This window comes from Podarcis filfolensis (genome assembly GCF_964270895.1).
Source record: "Podarcis filfolensis genome assembly, chromosome: 8".
Lineage (NCBI taxonomy): Eukaryota > Metazoa > Chordata > Lepidosauria > Squamata > Lacertidae > Podarcis > Podarcis filfolensis.
Window position 1 is genome coordinate 15,965,913 of NC_139611.1, and position 22,974 is coordinate 15,988,886.

Here is a 22,974-nt window from a genome sequence, read left to right on the forward strand (position 1 = left end):
CAAATTAGCTCACTTTGCTCAGGAACAGCTGAGGGAGGAGGTAGGGTTTCAGCATTCCATTCCCAACACACACACACATCACGCCTGTGAGTTTATAGCAAAGCAGATGACAAAGGGTGTTCGTTCCCCGTGGCCAACTTGATAGGGTAGCCAAGTCTGCTGCGCTGGTCATTCACTGGCCATTCTCACAGTGGCTAACCAGACGCCACAAGGGGAAGGCCACAGGCAGCGCTTGAGTGCAGCAACAACTCTTGTAATTTCCAACAGCTGGGATTTAGAGGCATATTGCCTCCTGCACAACTATCACATGTGCCTGTCTCTGTTACATATTGCTGTTACGTTAAGCGGCTGGCAAGCTGGCTCACCTTGGACTGTGGAAGCAGACCCACTTGCTGGAAGCTGACCAGGTTGATCCAGCAGCTGCCAGCCTGACCTTCCAACTCCTCTACCTTAAGTGGGATAGGCCATAATTTTAGGACTGTTTCCTCCTCTTCCCCACTTGCTATTTTGGGAGAGGGACCTTGTAGCTAGAGCACGTCCTTTGTAGGAAGAAGGCCCCAGGTTCCATCCCAGTCATCTCCAGTTAAAAAGATTGCAGGTGATACGGAAGACCTCACTCTGCCTGAGACCCTGGAGAGCTGCTGCCAGTCAGAGTAGGCAATACTGGCCTAGGCTGGGAAATAGCCTGGCACAATATAAGGCAGCTTCCCATGTCCTACTCTCTGTCACCCCCATGCCCTAAGTAAGTGTAGCTGGAGCGAATATCTGCCCCTTTTGCTCTGCTGCCAGGCAGGAAAGTTTCAGAAGTCATGGTATTTCTCCCAGGTGGAGATGCTCCTGTCCTTTATAAACACTCTGCTCTCTCCCCAGCAATGTCTCTCAGGGGAGCTTACATGTCACTCTTTCTTTCATTTACCCAACCTTCACCCCACCTCCTGATTGTTCCTTTGCACCAGGTGGGCTGTAACAAAGTCTATACCAGCACTTCCGACGTAATGACCCATGAGAACTTCCACAAGAAGAACACCCAGCTCATCAATGATGGATTCCAGCGGTTTCGGGCCACGGAGGACTGTGGCACGGTGGACTGCCAGTTCTACGGGCAGAAGACCACTCACTTCCATTGCAGGTGGGCTCTCTGCAAAAGGGGGAAAGAGTTCAGGTTACCCTGGGGGCATCACTCGGCTCTAGCCTGGTGCCCTTCAGGGCTACATGTTGAGCTACAGCTGCCATCATCCCTGACAGTTGGTCATGCTGACCAACGGTGATGGCAGCTCTTGTTTACAACAAACACCACCAAGAAGAACCTAAAGGACATGCTGGTCCAAAGAAAGACAGGTCTTACAGATCCTGCCCCATTAAAAGAGGCCACAACTACTTGAAACCCTTCACGTTGAGGGCCAGAAGCTTGGGTAAAGAGGAAAGTTCCCGCCTGGTGCCTAAAATTAGATGAAGAAGGTGCTAGGCGAACTTCCCTGCAAAAAGCATTCCACAAGTGGGGAGTCACCACTGAAAAGGACCATTCTCATGTTGCCACCCCTCTAGACCTTCCTCAGTGAGGACACACAGAGAAGAGCCTTAGATGACAGTTACAGGGTCCAAGTCAGTTCATGTGGAGAGAAGCAGTTGTTGAGGTACTTGGGTCCTGAGCTGCATATGGCTTTATAGGTCAAAACCAACACTTTGAATTGAGCCCAGAGTCTAACAACAACTGGACTGAATTGACTTGGAGTCGAACAACATCTGGAGGGCCACTGGTTCTTCATTCCTGATGTACACCACTTGAGGATGACCCATGGAGTAATATGAATATTCCTATCTATGGCAGCTCATTCACAAACAAAAGCTTGTGGGTTGTCTCCAGCTAAGTCCTGCCCAGAGAAGACCCACTGAAATCAATAGAGCTCAGTTGATCCTGTCCATTAACTTCAGTGGGTCTACTCTGAGTAGGACTAGCACTGGCTACAACCTAACCATTTCATTCTCCTGTCCCCAAGTGACAGAAATGTACATGTGGATTTCTCTGAGGTTTTTGCTGGGATTCCAAATTTAAAAAATAAATAAATCTAGGCATATAAAGTACCAGAGACAGGAACATTTTGCAAAAATACTAATTCTTGTAAAAAAACAAATCACATACCAGAAAGTGAGAGAACAAAGGAAAAGCCAAGAATGAAAAGATGGTGGCGGGGAGGTGGATCCAGTTACAAATCAGGAATCTCTCTTATACCAAGGCTTAGTTCAGACCTCCTTGTATTTGAGGCATATCACTTGAACCTGAAGGGTAGCTCCATGGCAGAGTGTCTGCTTTGCATGCAGAAAGACCTGGTTCCAGTCCCCAGAAGCATCTCCAGGTAGGGCTGGGAATGTCTCCCATCTGAAACCCTGGCGTGCCGCTACCTCTCCGCGCTGACAGTACTGATTTCACTGGACCAATGGTCTGATTCAGTATAAAGCATCTTCCCATGTTCCTGTGAGAGCAATGGTGAGCTTTGCTCCTTAACCCTGGTTGCTATCTGCATAGTTTGGCGCAGTGGTTTCCAAAATGAAACCAAGATCTGGGGTAGCGGGCGGAGATCGAACTGTTCTACTTAGTACTTCTGCTCAGATATACAAATGCCTGCCCTATTCTATGCCTGATTCCCCTGTCGCACCTCACAGGCGTCCTGGTTGCACTTTCACCTTCAAGAACAAGTGTGACATCGAGAAGCACAAGAGCTACCACATCAAGGACGACGCCTATGCCAAGGACGGCTTCAAGAAGTTCTACAAGTACGAGGAGTGCAAGTACGAAGGCTGCGTCTACAGCAAAGCCACCAACCACTTCCACTGCATCCGGCCCGGCTGCGGCTTCACCTTCACCTCCACCAGCCAGATGACCTCCCACAAGCGCAAGCACGAGCGCCGCCACATCCGCAGCTCGGGCGTGCTGGGCCTGCCCGCCTCCCTCCTGGGGGCCAAGGACAACGAGCAGGAGGAGTCCAGCAACGACGACCTCATTGACTTCTCCGCCATGAGCTCTAAGAACTCCAGCCTGAGTGCCTCCCCCACCAGTCAGCAGTCTTCCGTCTCCCTGATCGTCCCAGGAGCGCCCTCCTCGGCGGCAGAGCTCTCGGCCTCGCAGGCCTCCAGCAAACCCAACAATATGCCGACAGCTTCCAAGATCCCCGGCCTACTCTCCCAAGCCCTCCCGAGCAATATCCCTTTGGCCCTGGCACTCTCCAACGCAGCACTTCCCGGAACGGCGGGCTCTTACTTCCCTATCCTCCCCAGCCGGGTCGCCACCCCGCTGCCCGCCGGCTCCGCCAGCTTGATAGCCGCCAGCGCTTCCGGCACCAACCCAGCGCCGTCTGCCAGCTCCCCTTCCCAGGCCATCTCAGGTTCCAGCGAGGCAGCGGCCACCTCTTCCCCAACTCCGGCAGCATCCATCATGGAGAGGATCTCCGCCAGCAAAGGCCTGATTTCGCCAATGATGGCCAGGCTGGCTGCTGCAGCACTTAAGCCCTCGGTGGCTGTGGAGGCAGGTGAGTTTGTTGGCCCTCCTGGTTGAATGAGGGGGGTTATTTGTCCAGTCGCGATTTGGAAATCTCACACACATGGGGAAAGAAGGGACTCCAGTTGCTCCATCACACTGGAGAAGGTGGGGAGCCTTTTTATTGTCAAAGATAACACAGCCGCTTCTACAGCTCAGGAGACCTAGCATCTACGCAGCTATTCCCAGGTCCATGCACTATGGAACAGTTGCAGCAACTGGGGACCACTCTCCCTCCACTAGTTTATGTACCTTCCTCCAATGGGCTGCACGCATGCAGCTAGAGACTATGTCTGCATGGAAGCTGCCTCTGATTATTCCTCTTCAATCCCCTCCTGGTTCTGGAAGCCAGTGGTCCAGGGAAGAGTGGAGAAGCACCTGGTCCTTCACTTGCCTGGCCTGCCTCTTTTTCCCTCTCTGAAGCTTCCCCTGCCTCTGATTCTTGCTTCCTGGCTAGTACAGATCCCCACAGAGCACTGCCCCCTCTTGAGTCAGACTCCAGCCCCCTTCCCCCAATGCACACTCGTCAGCGTTCTGCCAGTCCCTGACACTTAAACACAAATATAGAGTGAGGCTTCTTCTTGAGATCTGCTTGTGAAGGGGGCCCAGAACCTGTTTTGAACCTTGGTTCAAGGGAACAGGGAGGGAGATAACTTTTTGTTCTGTTACCTGTTTTCCAGATCAGCTGCCCAGATAGAAAGCAGGTTTGGTTTTGAAACACACACAGTGACTTTCCCATTCGGCTGCTGCCCCAGCCTCAAAGCCCAGCTGCAGAGCTCCACCTTTTTAGTGGTTCATTAAGGACCTGTGAAGGGGAGAGATACAGCAGTAACACAAAGCCTATTTGGAAAATAAATGGGTGGAGACGCAGTCATTCTTTGATGGTGGAATGCCAATCTGAGCTGACTGCACCATCATGGCTGACCTGTTCTAGGTCTTTGGGAGAAGCACATTGTGACTTGTCAGGGAGGTTTTGGAGGCCAAGCTCCCCCAGCTGACTCTTTGGCTCGGCCCCCTTCTGTTCCCACACATCAGCATGAACCCTGGATCATTGCCAGCTTCTTGTAAGCATCTATTTCAGCCAACAGTTTCCTCTGTCCTCTCCTGCCATCCTTCTCTGGGGTAGTGGGGAGGAGAGGAGATGTTTACCCAGATTAGTTTCCCACTGATCCCTCTTTGGAACGGCAGCTGCCTCGGATGCTTTGACTTCCTGGATCTGAAGGAGCAAGCAGCTCTCCTTCAGCCATCTCGGGACTCCTTGAGAAGCAGCAGCAGCAGCAGCCCGATCACTTCACAGCCAGATTAGGGGCTTTTGCTGTGACTAATGGAGCCTTTCTCAGTACCAGCCAAAGATGCATAGCTGGCCTGTTGCAGCTGTAGCCGGGGAAGCTTGGGTATCACGGGCCTGTTTTTAAGCCTGCTGCAAATGTGCACGAGCCCAAATGGAGGGAATCAGACTTTCCTGGTCATACTGAAAGTTAGATTGCTGTTGCATTCTTCATCAAGATGACTTCTTTCCAGAGAGTGGAGAGAGAGAGAGACAGGCAGAAATGGGGAAGGCTTTTCCAGCAGTAGACTAATAGACAAGTTTCTATTCACACTCCATCTGTATTTGAAATATGCACTCTGGCTTTGCTTTCGGGTTTCCCATTGGGACACCTGGTGGGCGACTGTGAGGACAAAATGTTGGGCCAGATAGAAAGGTTAGGTGGAGGCCTGCAAAAGGAGGGCCAGTCCTCCTGTTGGGCAGGAGGAGGAGGCTGCCTCAGGCAGCACATGCCTGGGAGCCAGGAGTGGGGAGGGAGATCACATAGCAAGGTGATGAAAGACAGAGCTATATGTGCCACATGGCCTGTTCTGCCCCCTTAAGCCGGCCTGCCACTCTCAGGTGTGGTGAAAGACGCTGTTCTGTCACCATTGTTGAAGTCAGATTCAACTTGTCAGCTGGGGAGGAAGGAGATGCCGTTTTGTCCTTCTCGGGCACCAAAAGGCCAGTGCTGTGCAGAAAGTTTCAGAACCCTTTTTTTTTTAATCATTTATTTTTCCTGAAAGAGAGAGGTCATCGCAGGAACTATTTTTCCTCTTTTTAAAAAATAAAATGCCACTTGCTGTCTGTGAAGCAGTTCACCGTCAGCTGTAGTGCCTCCGGGTAGATTAATATTTTAGTCACTTGGGGATTGTGGATGAAAGCCTGGCGGACATCTTCCTGTCAGCAATTTCCCCCCCTGCCATCTTTTAATCCTTTTCTGTGCGTCTGCCTCATTCTTTTTTTTTTAATTTAATGTGTTTTCGTAACTTTGTGGGACGTTTGCCCCTACTTTTTTCTTCTTCTTTTGAGGCAATTTCATTATATATATTTTTTATAAATTAGATTTTTTCCAACGTAGTTTGGGGCAAGGAGTAGAGACCCAAAGGCCAGACAGTTGCATTCTCTGGCCGGGACAAGGCAAGATGGCGGAAGAGGTCGCGCAGTTTGAACCAATCTGATTGGCTGTCAGTTTCGATAGACCTGACACCGCAGACGTTCCTTTTGGGCATGCTCAGTGAGGAGGCCGGAGCGCGGTCGCCAAGGCAACGTTGAGATTGGGGAATGGGAAGGGGGCTTGACTAGCAGTCTCAAGCTGCCACATTGCCTCAGCATTAACAGAGTCTTTAATAAACGCTTAAGAGGCAGCCCCGCAAATTAGTTATGACAGTTTGCGCAGAGCATCAGATCTCCCCCTCGCTCCTGCCGCCCTCCTCCTTTAAAGGGCCCGTAGCCTGGACAACTTTGACATAATTTTGCAATAATTATCACTTGGAAGAATTTCCGCGCCGGGGTGGACGTCAGAACCGATCACGTCAACCCGGCAATAAATGCTGACCAGCAGACCCAGGCCATTCCTTTTCTCTCCAACCTTACTGTTGCCGTTGTTGGGTTTTTTTAACTTTCTTGTGCATTATTTGATATCGTTTGATCGTTATTGTCAGTTGGCTTCCTTTATTTACTTATTTAAAACTTTATGGGTTTTCCTCCCCCCTCCCTCCCTCCCCGCCTCCCTCCCTCCTCCCCTTCCTTCTCTCTAAAACGCAGGGAATGGACAACCAACCACTCCTGGACGGTTTAACCCAGCTCAGATTAAGCAAGAGGCTACAGAGAATCCAGGCTCCGTGTCCACCATGACCCAGGATTCCTTGCAAGAGCACAGCTTGGACCTGAGTGTGAAGGATCATGGGTAAGAGAGGGAGGCTCTGCAGCGACAGATTTGGGTGATGAGGAAGAAGAACATGGCAATGTCCTAAAAGCTTGAGCGTGGGTGGGGAAGAGGGCATCATCAGAAGCCTCTCAGTCTGACTAGAGTGGTTAAGATAAACATGGCCAGGCCTGCTGCTGGGAAGAAGTTCATTGGAGACGGCAGTCTGTGCACCAGGCCCGTTTGTTCAGCTTTTCAGTAGCCCCCAGCCTGGCTCACATACCCTTAAACTCCACCTCACCCTTTTTAGCTGTGTGAGTGAATCCATCAGAGTTTTGCCTGGGTTGCGGGGCAACCAGCTCCCTCTGCTCCCATGAGCTTTCTTTAAGGCACTGTTTGCCAACCTGGTGCCCTCTCTTGTGCTTTGGACCACAACTCCGATCAGCTGTGCTAACTGGAGGGGCTGATGGGAGTTGTCACCCAAAACACTTGGAAGGTGGCAGGTTGGCCTAGTTGGCATCCAGACACCCTTCATTCATTTCCTTGGAGTGCTGTTATAACTCAGAACCAGGACAGGGTTGAGCGGTGAAGAGCAGGACAACTTGGCTGTTGGACGTAAGAACTGTCATTCTCCCGCTTACATGTCAGCCAAGCCTTCAGGTGCTGGACTGGCTAGGCCAGTGAGCTTGACCCTGGCTGGCTGGAGAGAGTGGCTCCCACCTCGTCCGTCCTTCTCCAGCAGGTGGAATGTGAGGATGGGGACCCCAGTTTGAAAGAAGAATTAATTGCAGTCGTCGTCATTCCCCCCGCCCTCACCAATGCACATCTTAACTAAACCCTGTTGGTTTGTGTGTTCCAGTAATGAATCAAATGGCCACACAGTCTCGGCAAATTCATCTCTTTTATCCTCGCTTATGAATAAGGTAAGAGCCATCCATCAAGGGCCTTTCATTCCCCCCACCAAGAGAAATTAAAGCCACGGTGGCGAGGTGGGGAGGGAGGGGGAGACGCGTTTGTTTTTTAATGTTTTGCCTCTAATAAGATGAGTTTGTACCATTTAAATTTTGAGACCATTTTTCATCGGGTATAATTTCAGAGCCACTGCTTACGAATTAATTTAATGAACTGGCTGAAGAAATATATCGCAGCCTCTGACATCTTCTTCTCTCTCCCCCCACCCTCCTATCCCTTTGGAAACGGGAGGCCTCCGAAAGGGGTTTGTTTTTTAATTTCCAAACCAGACAATTCCTCTTTTGTTTCCTGTTATTAATTCTATTTATTTACCGTAAAAGTTTTCTGAGGGTGGTGGCAGGTGGTTATTTTTCTGAGTGGAGGAAGCAGGGCAAGCGTGGGGGAGGGCAGGATATACCTGAAGTTTTGAGCCAGGATCTTTGATTCCATGCTTCCAGCACCCTTGAATGCCACTGCTCTGGATTATTTATTTTTTTTAAGTGCATAATTCTTTTGTTAAGTTGGGGCAGGGGAGCATAATTATGCACCCAACAGATATATATTTTCCCCCTTTTACATGATAAATGCTACTTTGGCTAGATTAATTGTGCCCCCCGTAGCCAGCTGCATCTGCAGTCTGGGTATCCTCAAAGACAGCCTTCGGTGTCCTGTTGCGTGATGAGTTTTCGAGGCATCCCTGTTTTCTTCCCCTGAGCTCTGAGCGTGAGATCCAGCCAGGGCACAGAACCCCCCCAGAAAGGACAATGTGACTTTGTCTGATGTTCTCTCTCTCTCTCTCTCTCTCTCTCTCTCTGCCTCTCTGCCTTCCCTTGTCCATCCATCCCAGAAAGCTTTTTATTTCCTTCTCTCATCAGGATTTCAGTTGTTCTTTTAGCACATTATCGAGCTGGACTGTGCCACTGTGTATTTTCAGCTCTTCTTTAAATCTGTCAAAGCACCTGCTGATTTGGATTGTTAGAGGGATTAATTTTTTTTTTTGTTCTCCAAAGAAGGAAACTCGCAGAATTTGGCGAGTTTTTTCTTTCTTTCATAAACTGTATATACCGTTATACAAACACACACACCAAAAAGCACTCAAAGCGGTTTTGTTTTGTTTACTGACTGCAGATAAAAACTGACTGTAGCCCCAGAGAGCACCAGGAACTCATTCTGCAGAAGTGGGCTCCAGAATCTTATCTTGAGCCCTCTTCAGATTTCTCCCAGCAGCTTAATACTGCTTCCCAAATAACTGACAACCAAGGAGAAGAATTCCCTTTTGTAGTGAGGGAACCACTCATTATTAGACCTTAAAACATGGAGCATCACTGCTCTGGGAACCGGTATAGAGAGGCAGGGACCTACTTAACAACTGCCAGGGGTCTCCTTCCCCAGCCTAGTGGCCCGTGTTTTTGTGCTGGCTGAGGCTGATGGAAGTTGTACTCCAAAATGTCTCGTTGTGGAAAGCTTCCCTTGCAAGTACACAGTTGTTATAGGATTTGGACCTGGGCTTCCTTTGCTCCATTTGACTCCACTCCCCAAGCCTGTTCTTTTCCATTACTTTTTAGGACAAACCACAACTTATTTGTGGGATAATCTCAGACGAACTCAGGATTTATCTCCTAACATACCTTACCTGCTTTCTTCCCACAGATGTCTCAGACCAACCCCAACCTTGGCAACCTTCTTGGCTTGAAGGTGGAGGCTGACGGCAGCCCTCTGGGAGCTTCAGGTGATGCCACGCAATACCTGGGCAAGACAGTGAAGGCTCTTGTCCAGGAGAAACTCTCTGAGCCCTGGAAGATGTACTTGCGCAGGTGAGGGCAGGTTCTGAGCCAGGTTAGAAGGTGTAGAGGGGATTGGTATGATACCAACATTACCCACTTAAAACCTGTTCAGGGATTTTGTGGCACTCCCCGCTGAGACTGGGCATTTCTGCTCCCTGTTGCACGTACAGAGCCTAGTAAAGACCTTATTTCAGCAGACATTTGGAGACTGTTGTAATGAAGCGGTATATAAATTGTCAAAATAATGACATAAGGCTGCCTGTGTTCCTGCAGCAGTTCAAGATGGCTGTCACCATCTCAGCCCTGTCTCTGCTGCATTTAGATGCTTGAGCAGCACAGGTTGCACAATGTCACAGCCACCATAAATCTAAATTATCATGAGTTCCAAGGCTGTAATCATTTACATTTTATTTTACCATATTTAACTATCAAGTCATTCATTCATTCATTTAAAAAAATGTTTATATGCCGCTGTACCATAAAAATGTATCACAGCTGTTTACAACGAATATGAAAACAAAAAACCAAACAAAGAAATAATGAAAAGTTTAGAACAAGTGAAAAGAAATTAAAAAGGAGCCTCACCAATGATCGAGCTGGAATATAATGGTTCAAGCAATTTCTGCGTGATCTTGCTTTAAAAAAGTAAGGCACTACATAAAAACAAGGAGGGAAAAACCAATATATCTAAAAGAGGAGTTGAAACAGATAAAATGAATTGCTATTAAAGCCTAAAATAGAACATACTTTTCCTGGTGTCTTCAAGAGAGTAAGGAAGGCGCCAAGTCAGTATATCTGTGGAGAGAGCTGTGCAATGAAGGAGCCACCACTGAAGAGGCCTTTCTGGCTGTGGCCTGATTTATTAAGGTCGTGGCGCCCAGTGAGGGATGTCAGCATACAATCTCAGTTGAGAGCTAGGTTCAGATGGGAGCAGGCAGCCCTCCTGATGCCCAGAAATGGGGGAGGGGGGCAATTTATGGCGAGCCTGCAACCCTCCCAATGTTGTTAGACTCCCAACTCCCATCAGCCACAGTCAGCATAGCTGGTGATCAAGGATGATGGGAATTAGAGTCTGACAACATTGGGAGGGCCCCAGATTTCGCATCCCTGGACGCAAGGCTCATGGTTGCTGGGAGCCCCATGCGGAAAGGAAGCTCCCTGCAATGTCTCTGCATGAGTAGCTGCTCTGGCTTTTATTAAGACTGATGAAAGCAGGGATGATGGGGCACCTGTAGCCCTTCCAGCTTTTGTTAGGGCTGCAGCTCCCACCAGCCAGCATGGCCAATGGTCAGGGATGCGGGAGTTGGAGTCCAACTACATCTGGAGCGATGCATATTCTTCATCCCTAATTTATGGACTTAGCAATCAAAACCAGCGCTATGAATTGAGCCTGGGTCCTACTGTGTGTTCTGTGCATGTCACTCCTTAGCAGGTCTCTCTCCCCTGAATCAGTGTTGTTCCCCGATTCTTTCTGCAGGCTCCATTCCCCTGATGATTTCTCTGCCCTCGTTCTGGGGCTCCCAGCTCCTCCCAGACTAGCATAATTTGTAAATTTCATTAAGTTGGCTGTTTACTCCCTTTTCCCAGATTACTAATCAAGACATTAAATAAATTCAGACCAAGCCGGTCTCTTTCCCGGCAGGACTCATTGCACGCACACGCACACACCCAAAAAAACCTTAGCGGCAGTCATTTGTCATTCTCCTTTGTTTATGATCCTTCAGCCTGTTTGTGCCCCAGAAGCTGTTACTTGCACCCCAGCCAGTTTGAGAACATATGAGAGACGCTATCAAAATGCCTTTACTTAGGAGACGGATTCATTGCCTCCCTCCTTCCACTCAGTTTATAACTATGTTTTTCTAAAAAGTAATCCAGCTTGTCCAGAGAGAGGTTGCACTCTTCTAGAATCCCAAAGCTGTTCTCAGCATTCCTTTGATCTTCTAGGTGTTGAATATCTTTTCCGTAGAGATATGCCGCATTAATGAACACCTTGCCACCCCCCAAAACAATTCTTAGAAAAATTGTGGGGACCGGTAGAGGGGGCCTTGAAGCTCCCCCTCCCCAGATTTTCAAACCATCAACACGTCTGCTCTCTTCAGACAGTGCCAGATTTGATAGAGAAAGACATTTACAGATGTCTTTCATCCTGAAAGGCAAACTATCTAGCTATCTGTTAGTACTGGATAAACTAGCAAGAGCTTTCATTCAGATAAAAAAAGGACCATAGCATCAAACACTAATGTTGCTCCACTGAAAATGTCAATTTAAAGAAAAGAAAATCTTTGCCTTGTACAACAGTAACGGTCCTTGAACTATTTTAAGCCATTTTGGTGTGGTGTGTTACCAACAATATTTGGAACACTTCAACCCTTCTTTTCTTGAAATTGGTTCAAAGCAGTCAAAGACTCCACCTTTCCAAATGTGATAGAGAAGAGTGTATTAGAAGTGGCCTTTCTTTTCAAAGTGCCAGTGTCCACTGACTACATTTCAGTAATCTCATGAGTAAAAGAAACAGTTTCCTTCTTTCAGGATCTCCCCCTGCCCTAAAAAAGGACACCTTCATCAGTGTTATTTTCAATATGTAAATGTATTTAAATTCAACCGATTCAAAGCCAAACAGTTAATTAAAACATTGACATTCCTATGGAATGATATCCTGATTTCCTCCTGCTCTAGTGAATTTCCCCCCTTTTGTCGCGCTGTATCTGTTTGATCAGCCAAGCCATTATGTTTAGGCGTGTGTAAGCTCGTGTCCTTGTCTCCCTGGTTCAAAGCCGACTGAGAAGTCTAGCTAAGCAAACGTAACTGGCAGCTGTGGAAGAGCCCTTTTTGGCAGGTATGCCTTGCTCCCAATATGTGGGAAAGCATCAAAGAAGCCACCAGCTTTTGCTGGTTCAGTCCCCACCATCTCCAGCTAGGGTTGGAAAAGGCACCTGCTTGAAGCTCTGGAGGGTCATAGAATCAAGAGAGTTGGAAGGGACCCTGAGGATCATATAGTCCAACCCTCTGCAATGCAGTAATATGCAGCTGTCCCTTACGGGGATCGAACCTGCAACCTTGGCATTACAGACAGCACTGAGGTAGATGGACCAGCGGTCTGTCTCAGAATAAGGCAGCTTCCCCATTTCTCTCTGTTAAGGTATATATATATATGTCTCATTTTGGCAGATTTGGTACCAAGGACTTCTGCGATGCTCAGTGTGACTTTCTTCATAAAGTGCATTTCCACTGTGTGGTGGAAGAATGTGGAGCCCTCTTCAGCACCTTGGATGGAGCCATCAAGCACGCCAAGTAAGGGGATGAGCCAAGACACAATGAATTCCAATGCAAACACACACAATACTTACAATTGCTCTCGATTAAAAGGTTGGAGGGGCAACCCCTGGGGTTACAGGAGCTGTGTGTGGCCTTGGCAGGATTCGGAAAGATGGTCCTGAGTGAACACAGTTGTTCACCCTGCAATCCCACCTGCCCTCATTTGAGATTTCATGGGTGGAAGTAATTGCGTTGGCCTTCCTTTTGCTATCTGGAACTTTGTTTTGGTTGGGAACATGGCACACTTCCTCCCTTTGCCTGGTGAGTGCAGCACAGTGGCTAAGAGTCCTGAGCTGTTCATCAGTTTGAATCTCGCCTCTGACACAGTAATCATAACTGTGGTTAAGCTCAGTTAGTTTGAAGCAGGCGACAGTGTCAGTTTGGAACAAACAACAAATTGCAGTTAATCTAAACCAGAAGGTGGAAACGCCTGAATTCCTCCTTGCCAACTGCGCTTGAGGAGATGAGGGGGCTAAGTGAGTGAACTCAAGGTTCATCTAGGGGAACCTTTGACTTTCTAGATGCTGCTGCACTCCAACGCCCATCAGCCCATCCAATGATCATGGATGATGGTTGCTGGAATCCAGCAACATCTGGAGAACTGAAGATTCTCCCATGCCTATTCTAAAGTATGCTTTAGAACGGCTTCTGAAGACAGCTGCCGTGTTTTGTCTTTGGGTTTCACATGGCTCAGGATTTTGGGACATAAATAAAAAGGGTGATTTAAGATACCTTGGAGGCCAGGAATCACCAGCACCACCTCCAGAAAGAAATAAAAGAGTTATCTATTACTAAAAATAATTTAAAAAGCAGGAATAACTTGGGTGTTTTTGGTTTTTTTTAAAGGGGGGCTGATAATAAAGGAGGAAGGATGGAAGAGTGAAAAGGTTGCTTACCTTTGTCCAAATGGAAACAAAGAACTTTGGGCTGTGTTGAACTAAGTTGCACTCAGAGGAGACCCATTGAAATTAATGAAATGAAGTTACGTTCCTTAACATCACTGGGTCTACTCTGAGTAGGACTGGGCTTGCATACAACCCTTTTTATCTACTCAGTGGTAATGACTTCCACTCTTTGGAAACATGGGTGTGGTGCACTAATCAGAATGGGAGGTGAGGTGTGGGCAGCAAAGCAATTTTCATGTATAAAGTGTATGAGCCTAATGTTAACTGCTTTCTCCCCTCTTGCCATAGTTTCCACTTCCGAACAGATGGCGGAGCTGTGAAAGGAAGCTCTGAATTCTCTTTCCCAACCGTTGCTGAGACCAAGACTTCCTTAGCCCCTTCGTCACCCTCAGCTTCTTCTTCCGCTGCCCTGGCCAACACCTCTGCCCCGGATGTGCCCGCCCCGAGCTCGGTGACTGTGCCCTCCACTCCCACCCTCCTGGCCTGGAAACAACTGGCTTCCACCATCTCTCAGATCCCCACATCAGTGCCTAACCTGGCCACGTCCCCCTTGACGACGACTTCCCTCGAGAACGCCAAGCCTCAGGTCAAACCTGGCTTCCTCCAGTTCCAGGAGAAGTGAGTGACTTCACTTAAAGGGGAGAATGGAGGGCTGGGGGAGGCAGACCATTTTCCCCAAGAGCGATTTTCTCCCAAAGATCATATCCTTGCTGCTCCCCTTCCACAACCATAGTGTAATCCCAGCTCTGCTCCCTCTCGTTTAAAGCCAGGATACTTCTGGGTCTCTGCAGGTAGCAATGACACTACAGTGGTACCTTGGGTTACAAACACCTCAAGTTACAAACACTTTGGGTTATAGACTCCGCTAACCCAGAAATAGTACCTCGGGTTAAGAACTTTGCCTCAGGATGAGAACAGAAATTGCACGGTGGTGGCGCAGGTTAAGAACAGTTTCAGGTTAAAAACCGACCTCTGGAACGAATTAAGTTCATAACCAGAGGTACCACTCTTGCTCCCACAAGAAGCAGTGATGGCCAGAAACCTAGATAGCTTTAAAAGACAAATTCATGGAGGAGAAAAAGGCTGTCAGTGGCTAATAGCCCTGATGGTTTTGTTATACCTCCAGTGCTGGAGCAGTATGCTTCTGAAAACTGCAGGAGTGGGGAGTGCTCTGGCACTCTGGTCTTGTTTATGGGCTTCCCATTGGGGCATTTGGCTGCCTGCTGTAAGAAGATGCTGGACTAGATGGGCCACTGGCCTGATCCAGCTGCCAAGCTCTTCTTAAGCTCTGTGTTCTTCTCTGCCTTCTCTTGCCTGGCTTTAAATGGGTTCTAGGACAAAATAGGGATTGGAGCATAGGAAGCTGTTTTGTCCCAATGGATCCATCTAGCTTAGAATAATCTACTTGGACTGGCCGTAGCTCTCCAAGGTCTCAGGCCAAGTGGGATCTTTCTCGCCACTTGCTCACCTGAACCTTTTTGCTTGAGTTCCCAGGGATTGAACCTGGGACCTTCTGCATACAAAGCAGGTGTACGACCACTGACGTAGGTGACCATCCCCTTGAAGGGAAGAGATTTGAAAGGCCAGGATGGAGCATCTTAGTCATCTTAGTCACGGGGGTGGGGGGACCCTGATTTCTAATAGCGATGATGCAATTAGAAGGGAGTTCAGGGAAGGCTGTCCAGAAACTTATTCTTCCTCTTTCTAATAAAAATTCCCCAGTGATCCATGCCTGGCAACAGATTGCAAGTATGCCAACAAATTCCACTTCCACTGTCTGTTTGGGAACTGCAAGTACGTGTGCAAAACCTCCGGAAAGGCCGAGTCCCACTGCCTCGACCACATCAACCCCAACAACAACCTCGTGAATGTGCGAGACCAGTTTGCTTATTACTCCCTGCAATGTCTCTGTCCTAACCAGGTAAGGGTGAAAGGCTGGGGGGGGGGGTGAAGGGACAACAGTGGGTGGGGGAGCCAAGGCAGGAGCTTGGAGCCCACTGGTGTCATGCTCTGACTACACCCATTGAAATGAATAAACATGTCTGACTTAGGTCCATTAACTTCAGAAGTTCTACTCTGAGTAAAATTTTGTTGGTTGCATCCCAGAGAAGCAGAATGGGGTTGATGCCCCGTTGTGTGTGCCACCCATCAAATCACAACTGCACTGCAGGCCTTCATGACACATCCTCCAGCTAAGGGCTCGTCCACACTTCTGCTTGTCCCATGCTTTCTAGGCATGGTCCAAGCAATTTTGCAATTGCCCCGCTACTTTTCCCCGGAAAAACCCATTGTTTACAGCTGAATTAGAACAAACAGCAATCCGCAGAAAACACAATCTACATGGATAAATACATGCATTTCATAAGGGTCAGAGAAAAAAAATACTACTGGGACATTCCTACCACCAGACCTCACGCTAACTTGGTTGGGTTTTGTTCTGAGTCAGGGTTGCTGTTTGTGTTGTATGCTGACCTCGCTTGCCCTCATCTTCTCCTTCCAGCACTGTGAGTTCCGAATGCGAGGGCATTACCACTGTCTTCGCCCTGGCTGCTTTTTTGTGACCAACATCACCACCAAACTCCCCTGGCACGTGAAGAAGCACGAGAAGGCAGAGCGCAGAGCAGCCAACGGCTTCAAGTACTTCACCAAGAGGGAAGAGTGCGGCAGGCTAGGTAAGTCTCTCTCCTCTGGTGTAACACGGTGTTGGGGCAGGATCTTTCACCAGTTGGCAACAGCAAAAAGTCTGACACTGGATCTAAAACTCACAAGGAAGTGTGCATACAATTGCACTCAGTCACTCTTGGCCATTTCCTCCATAAAGTGTTTTTTCCACCAGGTTATCTTCCTCCTCCTTTGATAACGGATTCTGTTCCCTTTCCCCCAAGCAGTGGGAAGTTCCCAGCCACCTTTGCAGGATCTGTTTCCTGTAGAGGAAAGAAAGTGGGAAACTAGTGACCTCTCTCTCTAAAAAAAATAAGTACCGTATTTTTCGCTCTATAACACGCACCCGACCATAACACACACGTAGTTTTTAGAGGAGGAAAATCCGTAGGCATGCCACCCGTAGGCATTCCCTCCATAACACGCACAGACACTTCCCCTTACTTTTTAGGAGGAAAAAAGTGAGTGTTATGGTGCAAAAAATACGGTATGTTTACTTACATATCAGGTTGATTTTTGTAAGGGTGCAGTGGCAAGCATACAGGTCGTTACTGCCTGGGAAGAGCCCCTTCTTACTAGCCTTTTTATTTTATATCACACCTCAAAATGGTATGATTGTCCCAACATCCTTGTGAGGTAGGGTAGACCGACTGATACCGGGTCAGCCAATGAATGTCATGGCTGAGTGAGGATTTAAAGGTAGGTTTCCCCACCTCCTTGTCCAGCTCTCCAATTGCTACAACTGCACCATCTCCCTAGTCTTTCACACAACCAGAACTGAGTGCACTTCTATTCCAAGCCAAATCACCTACTTTCTGTGTGGGTAGGCAGACAAACAGGTTTGGAAAAGTTCCTTTGATCAGTGGGTCCTGCCCTGAGTAGTTAAGAATGCAAGTGGGGAAGGCAACCCACAGCTCTTTCTAACAGATACAGCCCCAGTGGCAACTCCCCAGCAAGGCGAGATGTCTCTGCTCACCCTGGTTGCAGGAGGAGTGTCCCGGGGAGCAAACACTTGCTCTGATCACCTTATAAATTTGAGTGTGATGGAAGAACCCTGAAATCTCCCAGTAGTCCTTTTTGCATGATACCCCTTGGCTTGAGTAGTACATTTTTTGATACTCCTTGCCAGATCTGCCTAGCAAAAGCCAAAGGGTAAATATTTCCCAATGGTGGTAGTGGCAGAGTAAGGGGGAGAATCCTCCCATTCTCTCTTCTGGCATCTACAGTCGCTTCGGCGCTGGAGGCAAGCACATTGCCTCTTTCGATGCCAACCATCCAGGCACATCAAAGCGCCTGATAGGCGGCAGGGTGTGTGGTTGGCAGATCTGCTTGCCAGACTTATTAGGGCCATGCCAAAAACAATTACGAAATTGTAAACACCTCCCCCTCCTTTCCTCCAGCTGCTACGGCAAACAAAAGTGAACCCTCCTGGGCTAAACTCACACACGGTTGGCCCCTTCTGCAGACTATGAGCAGAGGCACCCAACACTCAGCCCCACTGGATCAGCTGCTGAATTGCAACCAGAAGGGGTTGTGCCAATCCCTGGACCATGTCACTACTTGGTTATTTAATAGGGGTGCAACCAGTTCTAAGTTGCTTATTTATCTGCAAAATTTAAGAGCCATCCCACATAGAAACCAGCTTTCTGCCCCCAGTAATCCAAATGACAGGACCAGTTTTTAGTGATAGCTGGGACCTGGGTTTTGCACCTCTTAGTTTAACTGGTGCTGAGGCCTAGCAGGGTCATAGGTGTGTGTGGAAGTGGTGGAGACCCTTTCCAGAAGGCCTACAATGGGGGTGGCCCTCCAGGTGTTTGTTGCTGGACTCCAGCTCCCATCAGCCCCAGCCAGAATGGCCAGTGGTCAGGGATGGCTGTATGTGTTGTGTGTGGACACAGGTTCTAAATCCCTATCTGAACAGCCAATAACACCCACCCACCTCAAACCAGCCAACTTGCTGGCTTTGCAGTCAAAGATTCCATGCAGGACTGGCCATGCATATGGCGGCTCCAGTCTCAGAAACAGATTCTGGAGGCTTCTTGTTTGACAGATAGTTTTTTGTAAGCTTCTTCAGGCAGCCACCTTTCCTCTATGCAGATGGTCCAAGGAGGTGGGGAGATAAATTTGGCTTCTAAGCCATTATTTGTAGGCAGGGGGAGAGTCTCCTTTGGCTTTTGAAAGTGGCAGCCCCCTCTTTTCTCCACCAGCTGTACCTGCACCTCTCACCCCAGAGAAGTGTTTAGCCCCATGTTGTCTGGGGCACCATGTATTTGCTGGAGTCCTGGAGAACAAACAAGCCATGGCCTTCTTTGTGTCCCTGGCTGCCTCCCCTCTACCCCCCTGAGCACAACTGATTCTATTGATGGGGATAAAAATAGCCAATACGCGCGCACACACACACACACACGACAAAACAAAACAGCCTACGTTCAAAGCGAGAGCAGGAGAGAGATCTCTTCCTATTCGGTTGTGGGTTTTTGTGGGTTTTTTACTTCATAAAGAATTCATGCTGGAGAGGCAGCGAGGCCTGTGGTAACCTGGGCAACGGCAAACAACACCGTCAGTCTGCCCCTTACCTGGGTCTTGGCTTACGAATGTCAAGCGGCTTGGCGGTTGCCGCTGTTTGCTCAACCGGTGCTGTTCCAGGGGATGGCTGGGGCCAGACAAAGCCGCCCGATGATACATGACACTCGGCTGCCCCAGCAACGGGCAAGCCTTCACCTGCCTGCGGCCGATACAGTTTCAGTCCTGCCAGCACTGTTTGTTCTTCTTCCTGAAAGGAGAACAGGGTGGCGGGTTGATAGAGACAGAACAGGGGGGCGCTGGGTGATGGGGGGGAGTTCTACGGGGTGAGAGAATAATATTTAAACAAATACCAAACTTGGCAGAGACATAAAACAGTGCCACTTTCTTAAGAACATACAGTTTGCTCAATTCACTGGCTGAATTTGGCAAGGAGCAGGCATTGTGGTGGGGGACATTTATGGATGCGCTGAGGAAGAAAAGAGGTTCTTCATTATGTGTGTGGATTTGTGTGCACAATATTGTTGGTGGACATGGACTGTTTGTGATGCTTTTCAAGCATGCAAAGTGATGCACCCAAATATTCCTCAAATAAGGCCAAGAGCCTGCTTCAGTTCGATAGTCGTGAGCTTCTGGGCAAGCAGAACAATGTTTTTTTCTAAACAGGTGTTGAACAGACTGAGCTCTGGCACCATCCTCTGAATCATCACTATCACTTGCCTACTGGCCATGCTAGCTCTGGGGCTGATGGGAGTTGGGAGTCCAACATTACAGCCAGAGGGCCACCCTCATCTAAACCCCCCAAAGAAAAAAGGAGAAATCAGGGCTGCCATCCCGTTAAAGGAATCTTACCAAGTTACTCAATTAATTGATTAAACTTAAACAAATCTGTTCTGAAACAAACGAAACAAAATGTCTTTCTTTTGCTTTTGTTAATGCACAAGGCATTAACTTAGGAGATGCATATCCCCCCCTCTGCCAGCTGCAATTTTCATAACTACTTGCATTTAAAAACTGGGCTTCAAAAAATGTTGTCCAATTAATTTGGACACATTTTTAGTCTATCAACATGGTTTTTAATGGATTGATCTAGCCAATTAATAAATTAAATGTTGCAGCCTTACTTAGTTAATTACATAGAAAAATTAGGACACCAAAAGGGCTTCACATACATTATCTCACTCATCTTTCCCCCAGATGTTGCTGGAATACATCTCCCATCCTCTCTGGCCATTGGCTGTGCTGCTTGCTGGGGCTGATGGGAGTTGGAGTCCCACCACCACCTATGAGGACAAAAGTTCCCCATTATTACTCTAGAGCCATGTAGCCCTTCTCTCTCCTTGTTCGTTTGAGACTTCTCCCACCACCACCTTTAGCATAGCAGAAAGGATTCAACCAGCACTCATGTTGAGTGGCCCTAAAAACCTTTTAGGTGACACAAGACCTCCTCCACACTGACCCCCTTGCCAGCCAGGCTTTGTGCCATGTGCACTGATTGGACTAGGTGAGGAAAGTAGGGGAAGAACATCCTTCCATCTTAATCAGATGTGGGGAAACTCTGGCTGCCAGATGTTGCTGGCCTACAGCTCTCACCATCCCTGACCATTAGCCATGCTTGCTGGGACTGTTGGGTGTTGTAAGTTAGTTCAGGCAACATCTGGAGAGTCACAGGTTACCTACACCTGATTTAAGTCTTGGATTCTAAGACAATTAATAAAGTAAGCCCCCCCCCCTTCTCACCTGTGTCAGAAGCCTATGCTACTAGTTTAAAACAAGTTCTTTTTCCTGACCCCTTTTCAGCAAGAGAATCCTTTCTGCCTTGTTCTCCCACATTAGGAAGTATTTAACACACAAGTCTGGGGATGCGGAAGAGCCAGCAGTCAGTCCCAATTGCTGCACTCTCTCAGAGATCAAATAGGACAGCAGCCATTGCCAAGCCCCCTGCCCAGAGCGCAGCTGCTCCACTCCTGGCCACTGTTAACTTACGAGGTTTGCATCTGTTTTGCATTCCCTCTCTCCCAGGTTGCAAGTACAACCAAGTGAACAGCCATTTCCATTGCATCCGTGAAGGCTGCCAGTTCTCCTTCCTCCTGAAGCATCAGATGACATCCCATGCCAGGAAGCACATGAGGAGGATGCTGGGGAAGAACTTCGACCGTGTTCCCACTCAGGTGACTCCTCCTGCAGAGTGGCTATAAATATGCTTAGAAACCACTAAGCTATGGCACTTCCCCACGTAAGAAGTTGCTATATCATGTCAGACTATTCAGCTCAGAACTGACTGGCAGCAGCTCTTTGGGCAGGAGCTTTTTCCAGGCCCACCTGAAGTTACCAGGAATTAGGATCTTCTACATGCCAGGCAGATGCTTTACCGCTGAGCTACAGCCCTTCCCCAAGACCTATGTGAATTGTCCAGGACAAGATGTGAAAGCAGAATCTTCAAAATTCCTCACAGCTCCTGATCCTTTGCTCTAAAATCTGCATTCACATTCAGTTCTACCATTGTATTACTTCTGCAAATATTCAAAGAGCATTCCAGTTATGTTAGAAAACGTGACATTAGAATCACCCCCCTATATTATCCCCCTTTGCTCTTATTTTAAAACAACTGCATTGGTTGCCAGTTTGTTCCCAGGCCCAGCTGAAAGTGTTCTCACTTGTATTAAAAGTCTTAAAATGACTCAGGCCCCAAATGTCTGAGAAACCACTTCCTTCCCTACAGTTGAGCAGAGGGTGACCTTTTAGTCATTCCATTGCCCTCAGAAACTTGGCAGGGGGTTGCCACCCCTAAGTTGTAGACCCACCCTGTTCCTGTAACTTTCCTCTGTTTTAAGTTTTTAATTCTGAAATTTAAAGTGCTGTAACCCATCCCAGGACCTGCTGGTGAAGGGCAGGTGGCAAATGTAGTAGTAGTGGTAGTAGTAATATAATGCAGAATCAAAAGATCCCCTCCCCCCAGCACATCTTCATGCATATGCTGCCTCTGCCATAGTCGCAGCTGCTAAATTCAGCAAGTTCAACACAGCCCAATGCTGATGCCAAGATTAACACTCCCAGGCCCAGGCTCTGGCGGCATCCTCTGCATATATACACAGAATTCACAATGCCGGCATTAACACCCTTTAGGCAGGTGATGTATATGATGCCAGCCTGATTGTGCTAGCCAACATGACCTAACACCAAACAGATGTCCACTTGGAACCCAACTACTGTTATTGGTGTAGAAGTCAAACACACCCCTCCCAATATCGCGTTTCTCGCTGCAGGTTATTGGACACACTCCAAGGAACGAAAACCTCCCCCAAGTCAGCAGCATGGCTCCCAGCCCAGCCTCATCAGGGACTCCTGCTTCCTTCCAGGGACCCCAAAGTATGATGGATACCGAGACAGATGAGTACATTGACTACACAGGATGCAGCCCTGGTGGCATCTCCTCTGAGTCCTCCAATATGGACCGCAGCTGCTCCAGCACGCCAGTGGGCAACGAAAGCACTTCAGCCGGTAAGTGACACTGGGAGGAAACGGTTTATTGGTGACACTTTGCTTCTGAGCAGCCTAAAAGCTGCATCCCTTGGGTGCTCTCTCGCACAAGCTGCGCCAAATCCTCCTCCGCCATGCGGGATCTCCTCTCCGCCTGTGACACAGCAAGAGACATCACTGTGTCATCTAAAAGAGCCCCTTTGACATCACCATTCCTGGTTTGTGAAAGTATTTTTATTCTGATCCAGAATAAAAGAATGGGCTGTGCAGCTCATACGTCTGATCCAGAATGGGCTGTGCAGCTCATACGTTGCTAAAATAATTCCTGATGGAAATAAAGGTATTAGTACTTGCTCACTTAAAATCTCCCCACCACCGCCCCAGTGATCAAACAAATTGAACTTTACACAGTTGCCCTTTGGGGAGATTATTATACTGTGATCCAGGTTTTGGGGGGGAATTCTAGCACCTGTCACCTGTCATCTAAGCAAGAGTCTCAGGGGTTGGGGTTATCCAGGGGGACACGTCAGTGAGGTTGGCTGGCACACCCCACAATTTCATCAAGGAGCATTAACCTAAAAAGATGCCTCAAAGTATCCCCATAATAGCCATTTTTAAAAGTAACTGTTCCCCACAGCACAGTTCAAGTT

General features: G+C 48.3%; 2 protein-coding genes across 28 annotated transcripts in view; one reads left to right on the forward strand and one right to left on the reverse strand.

Annotated features, from left to right (window-relative positions):
- Positions 1-22,974, forward strand: part of CASZ1 (castor zinc finger 1) — a 435,935-nt gene that overhangs the window by 407,442 nt on the left and 5,519 nt on the right. For 12 of the 14 annotated variants that reach the window (XM_083628374.1, XM_083628373.1, XM_083628372.1 and 9 more), the window contains 11 exons: positions 957-1,129; positions 2,662-3,524; positions 6,606-6,747; positions 7,565-7,628; positions 9,307-9,470; positions 12,609-12,731; positions 13,949-14,278; positions 15,383-15,581; positions 16,161-16,332; positions 20,867-21,015; positions 22,111-22,345. In XM_083628374.1, coding sequence (XP_083484500.1) covers positions 957-1,129; positions 2,662-3,524; positions 6,606-6,747; positions 7,565-7,628; positions 9,307-9,470; positions 12,609-12,731; positions 13,949-14,278; positions 15,383-15,581; positions 16,161-16,332; positions 20,867-21,015; positions 22,111-22,345 — 2,614 coding nt within the window. The remainder of the gene's footprint in view (positions 1-956; positions 1,130-2,661; positions 3,525-6,605; positions 6,748-7,564; positions 7,629-9,306; positions 9,471-12,608; positions 12,732-13,948; positions 14,279-15,382; positions 15,582-16,160; positions 16,333-20,866; positions 21,016-22,110; positions 22,346-22,974) is intronic. The other 2 variants (XM_083628371.1, XM_083628366.1) reach the window with 1 other exon arrangement.
- Positions 15,998-22,974, reverse strand: part of LOC310769549 (uncharacterized protein) — a 32,018-nt gene continuing 25,041 nt past the window's right edge. For 9 of the 14 annotated variants that reach the window (XR_014551671.1, XR_014551672.1, XR_014551673.1 and 6 more), the window contains 2 exons: positions 18,898-19,094; positions 15,998-16,584 (listed from right to left, as the gene is read on the reverse strand). Coding sequence is in view for 1 of the 14 variants with exons in the window: in XM_083629028.1 (XP_083485154.1) it covers positions 16,455-16,584; positions 18,898-19,094 (327 nt within the window). In the remaining 13 variants the exon portion in view is untranslated. Of the gene's footprint in view, positions 16,585-18,897; positions 19,095-19,244; positions 19,314-20,016; positions 20,128-20,830; positions 20,966-22,974 lie in introns of those variants that run through there. The other 5 variants (XR_014551670.1, XR_014551677.1, XR_014551680.1 and 2 more) reach the window with 4 other exon arrangements.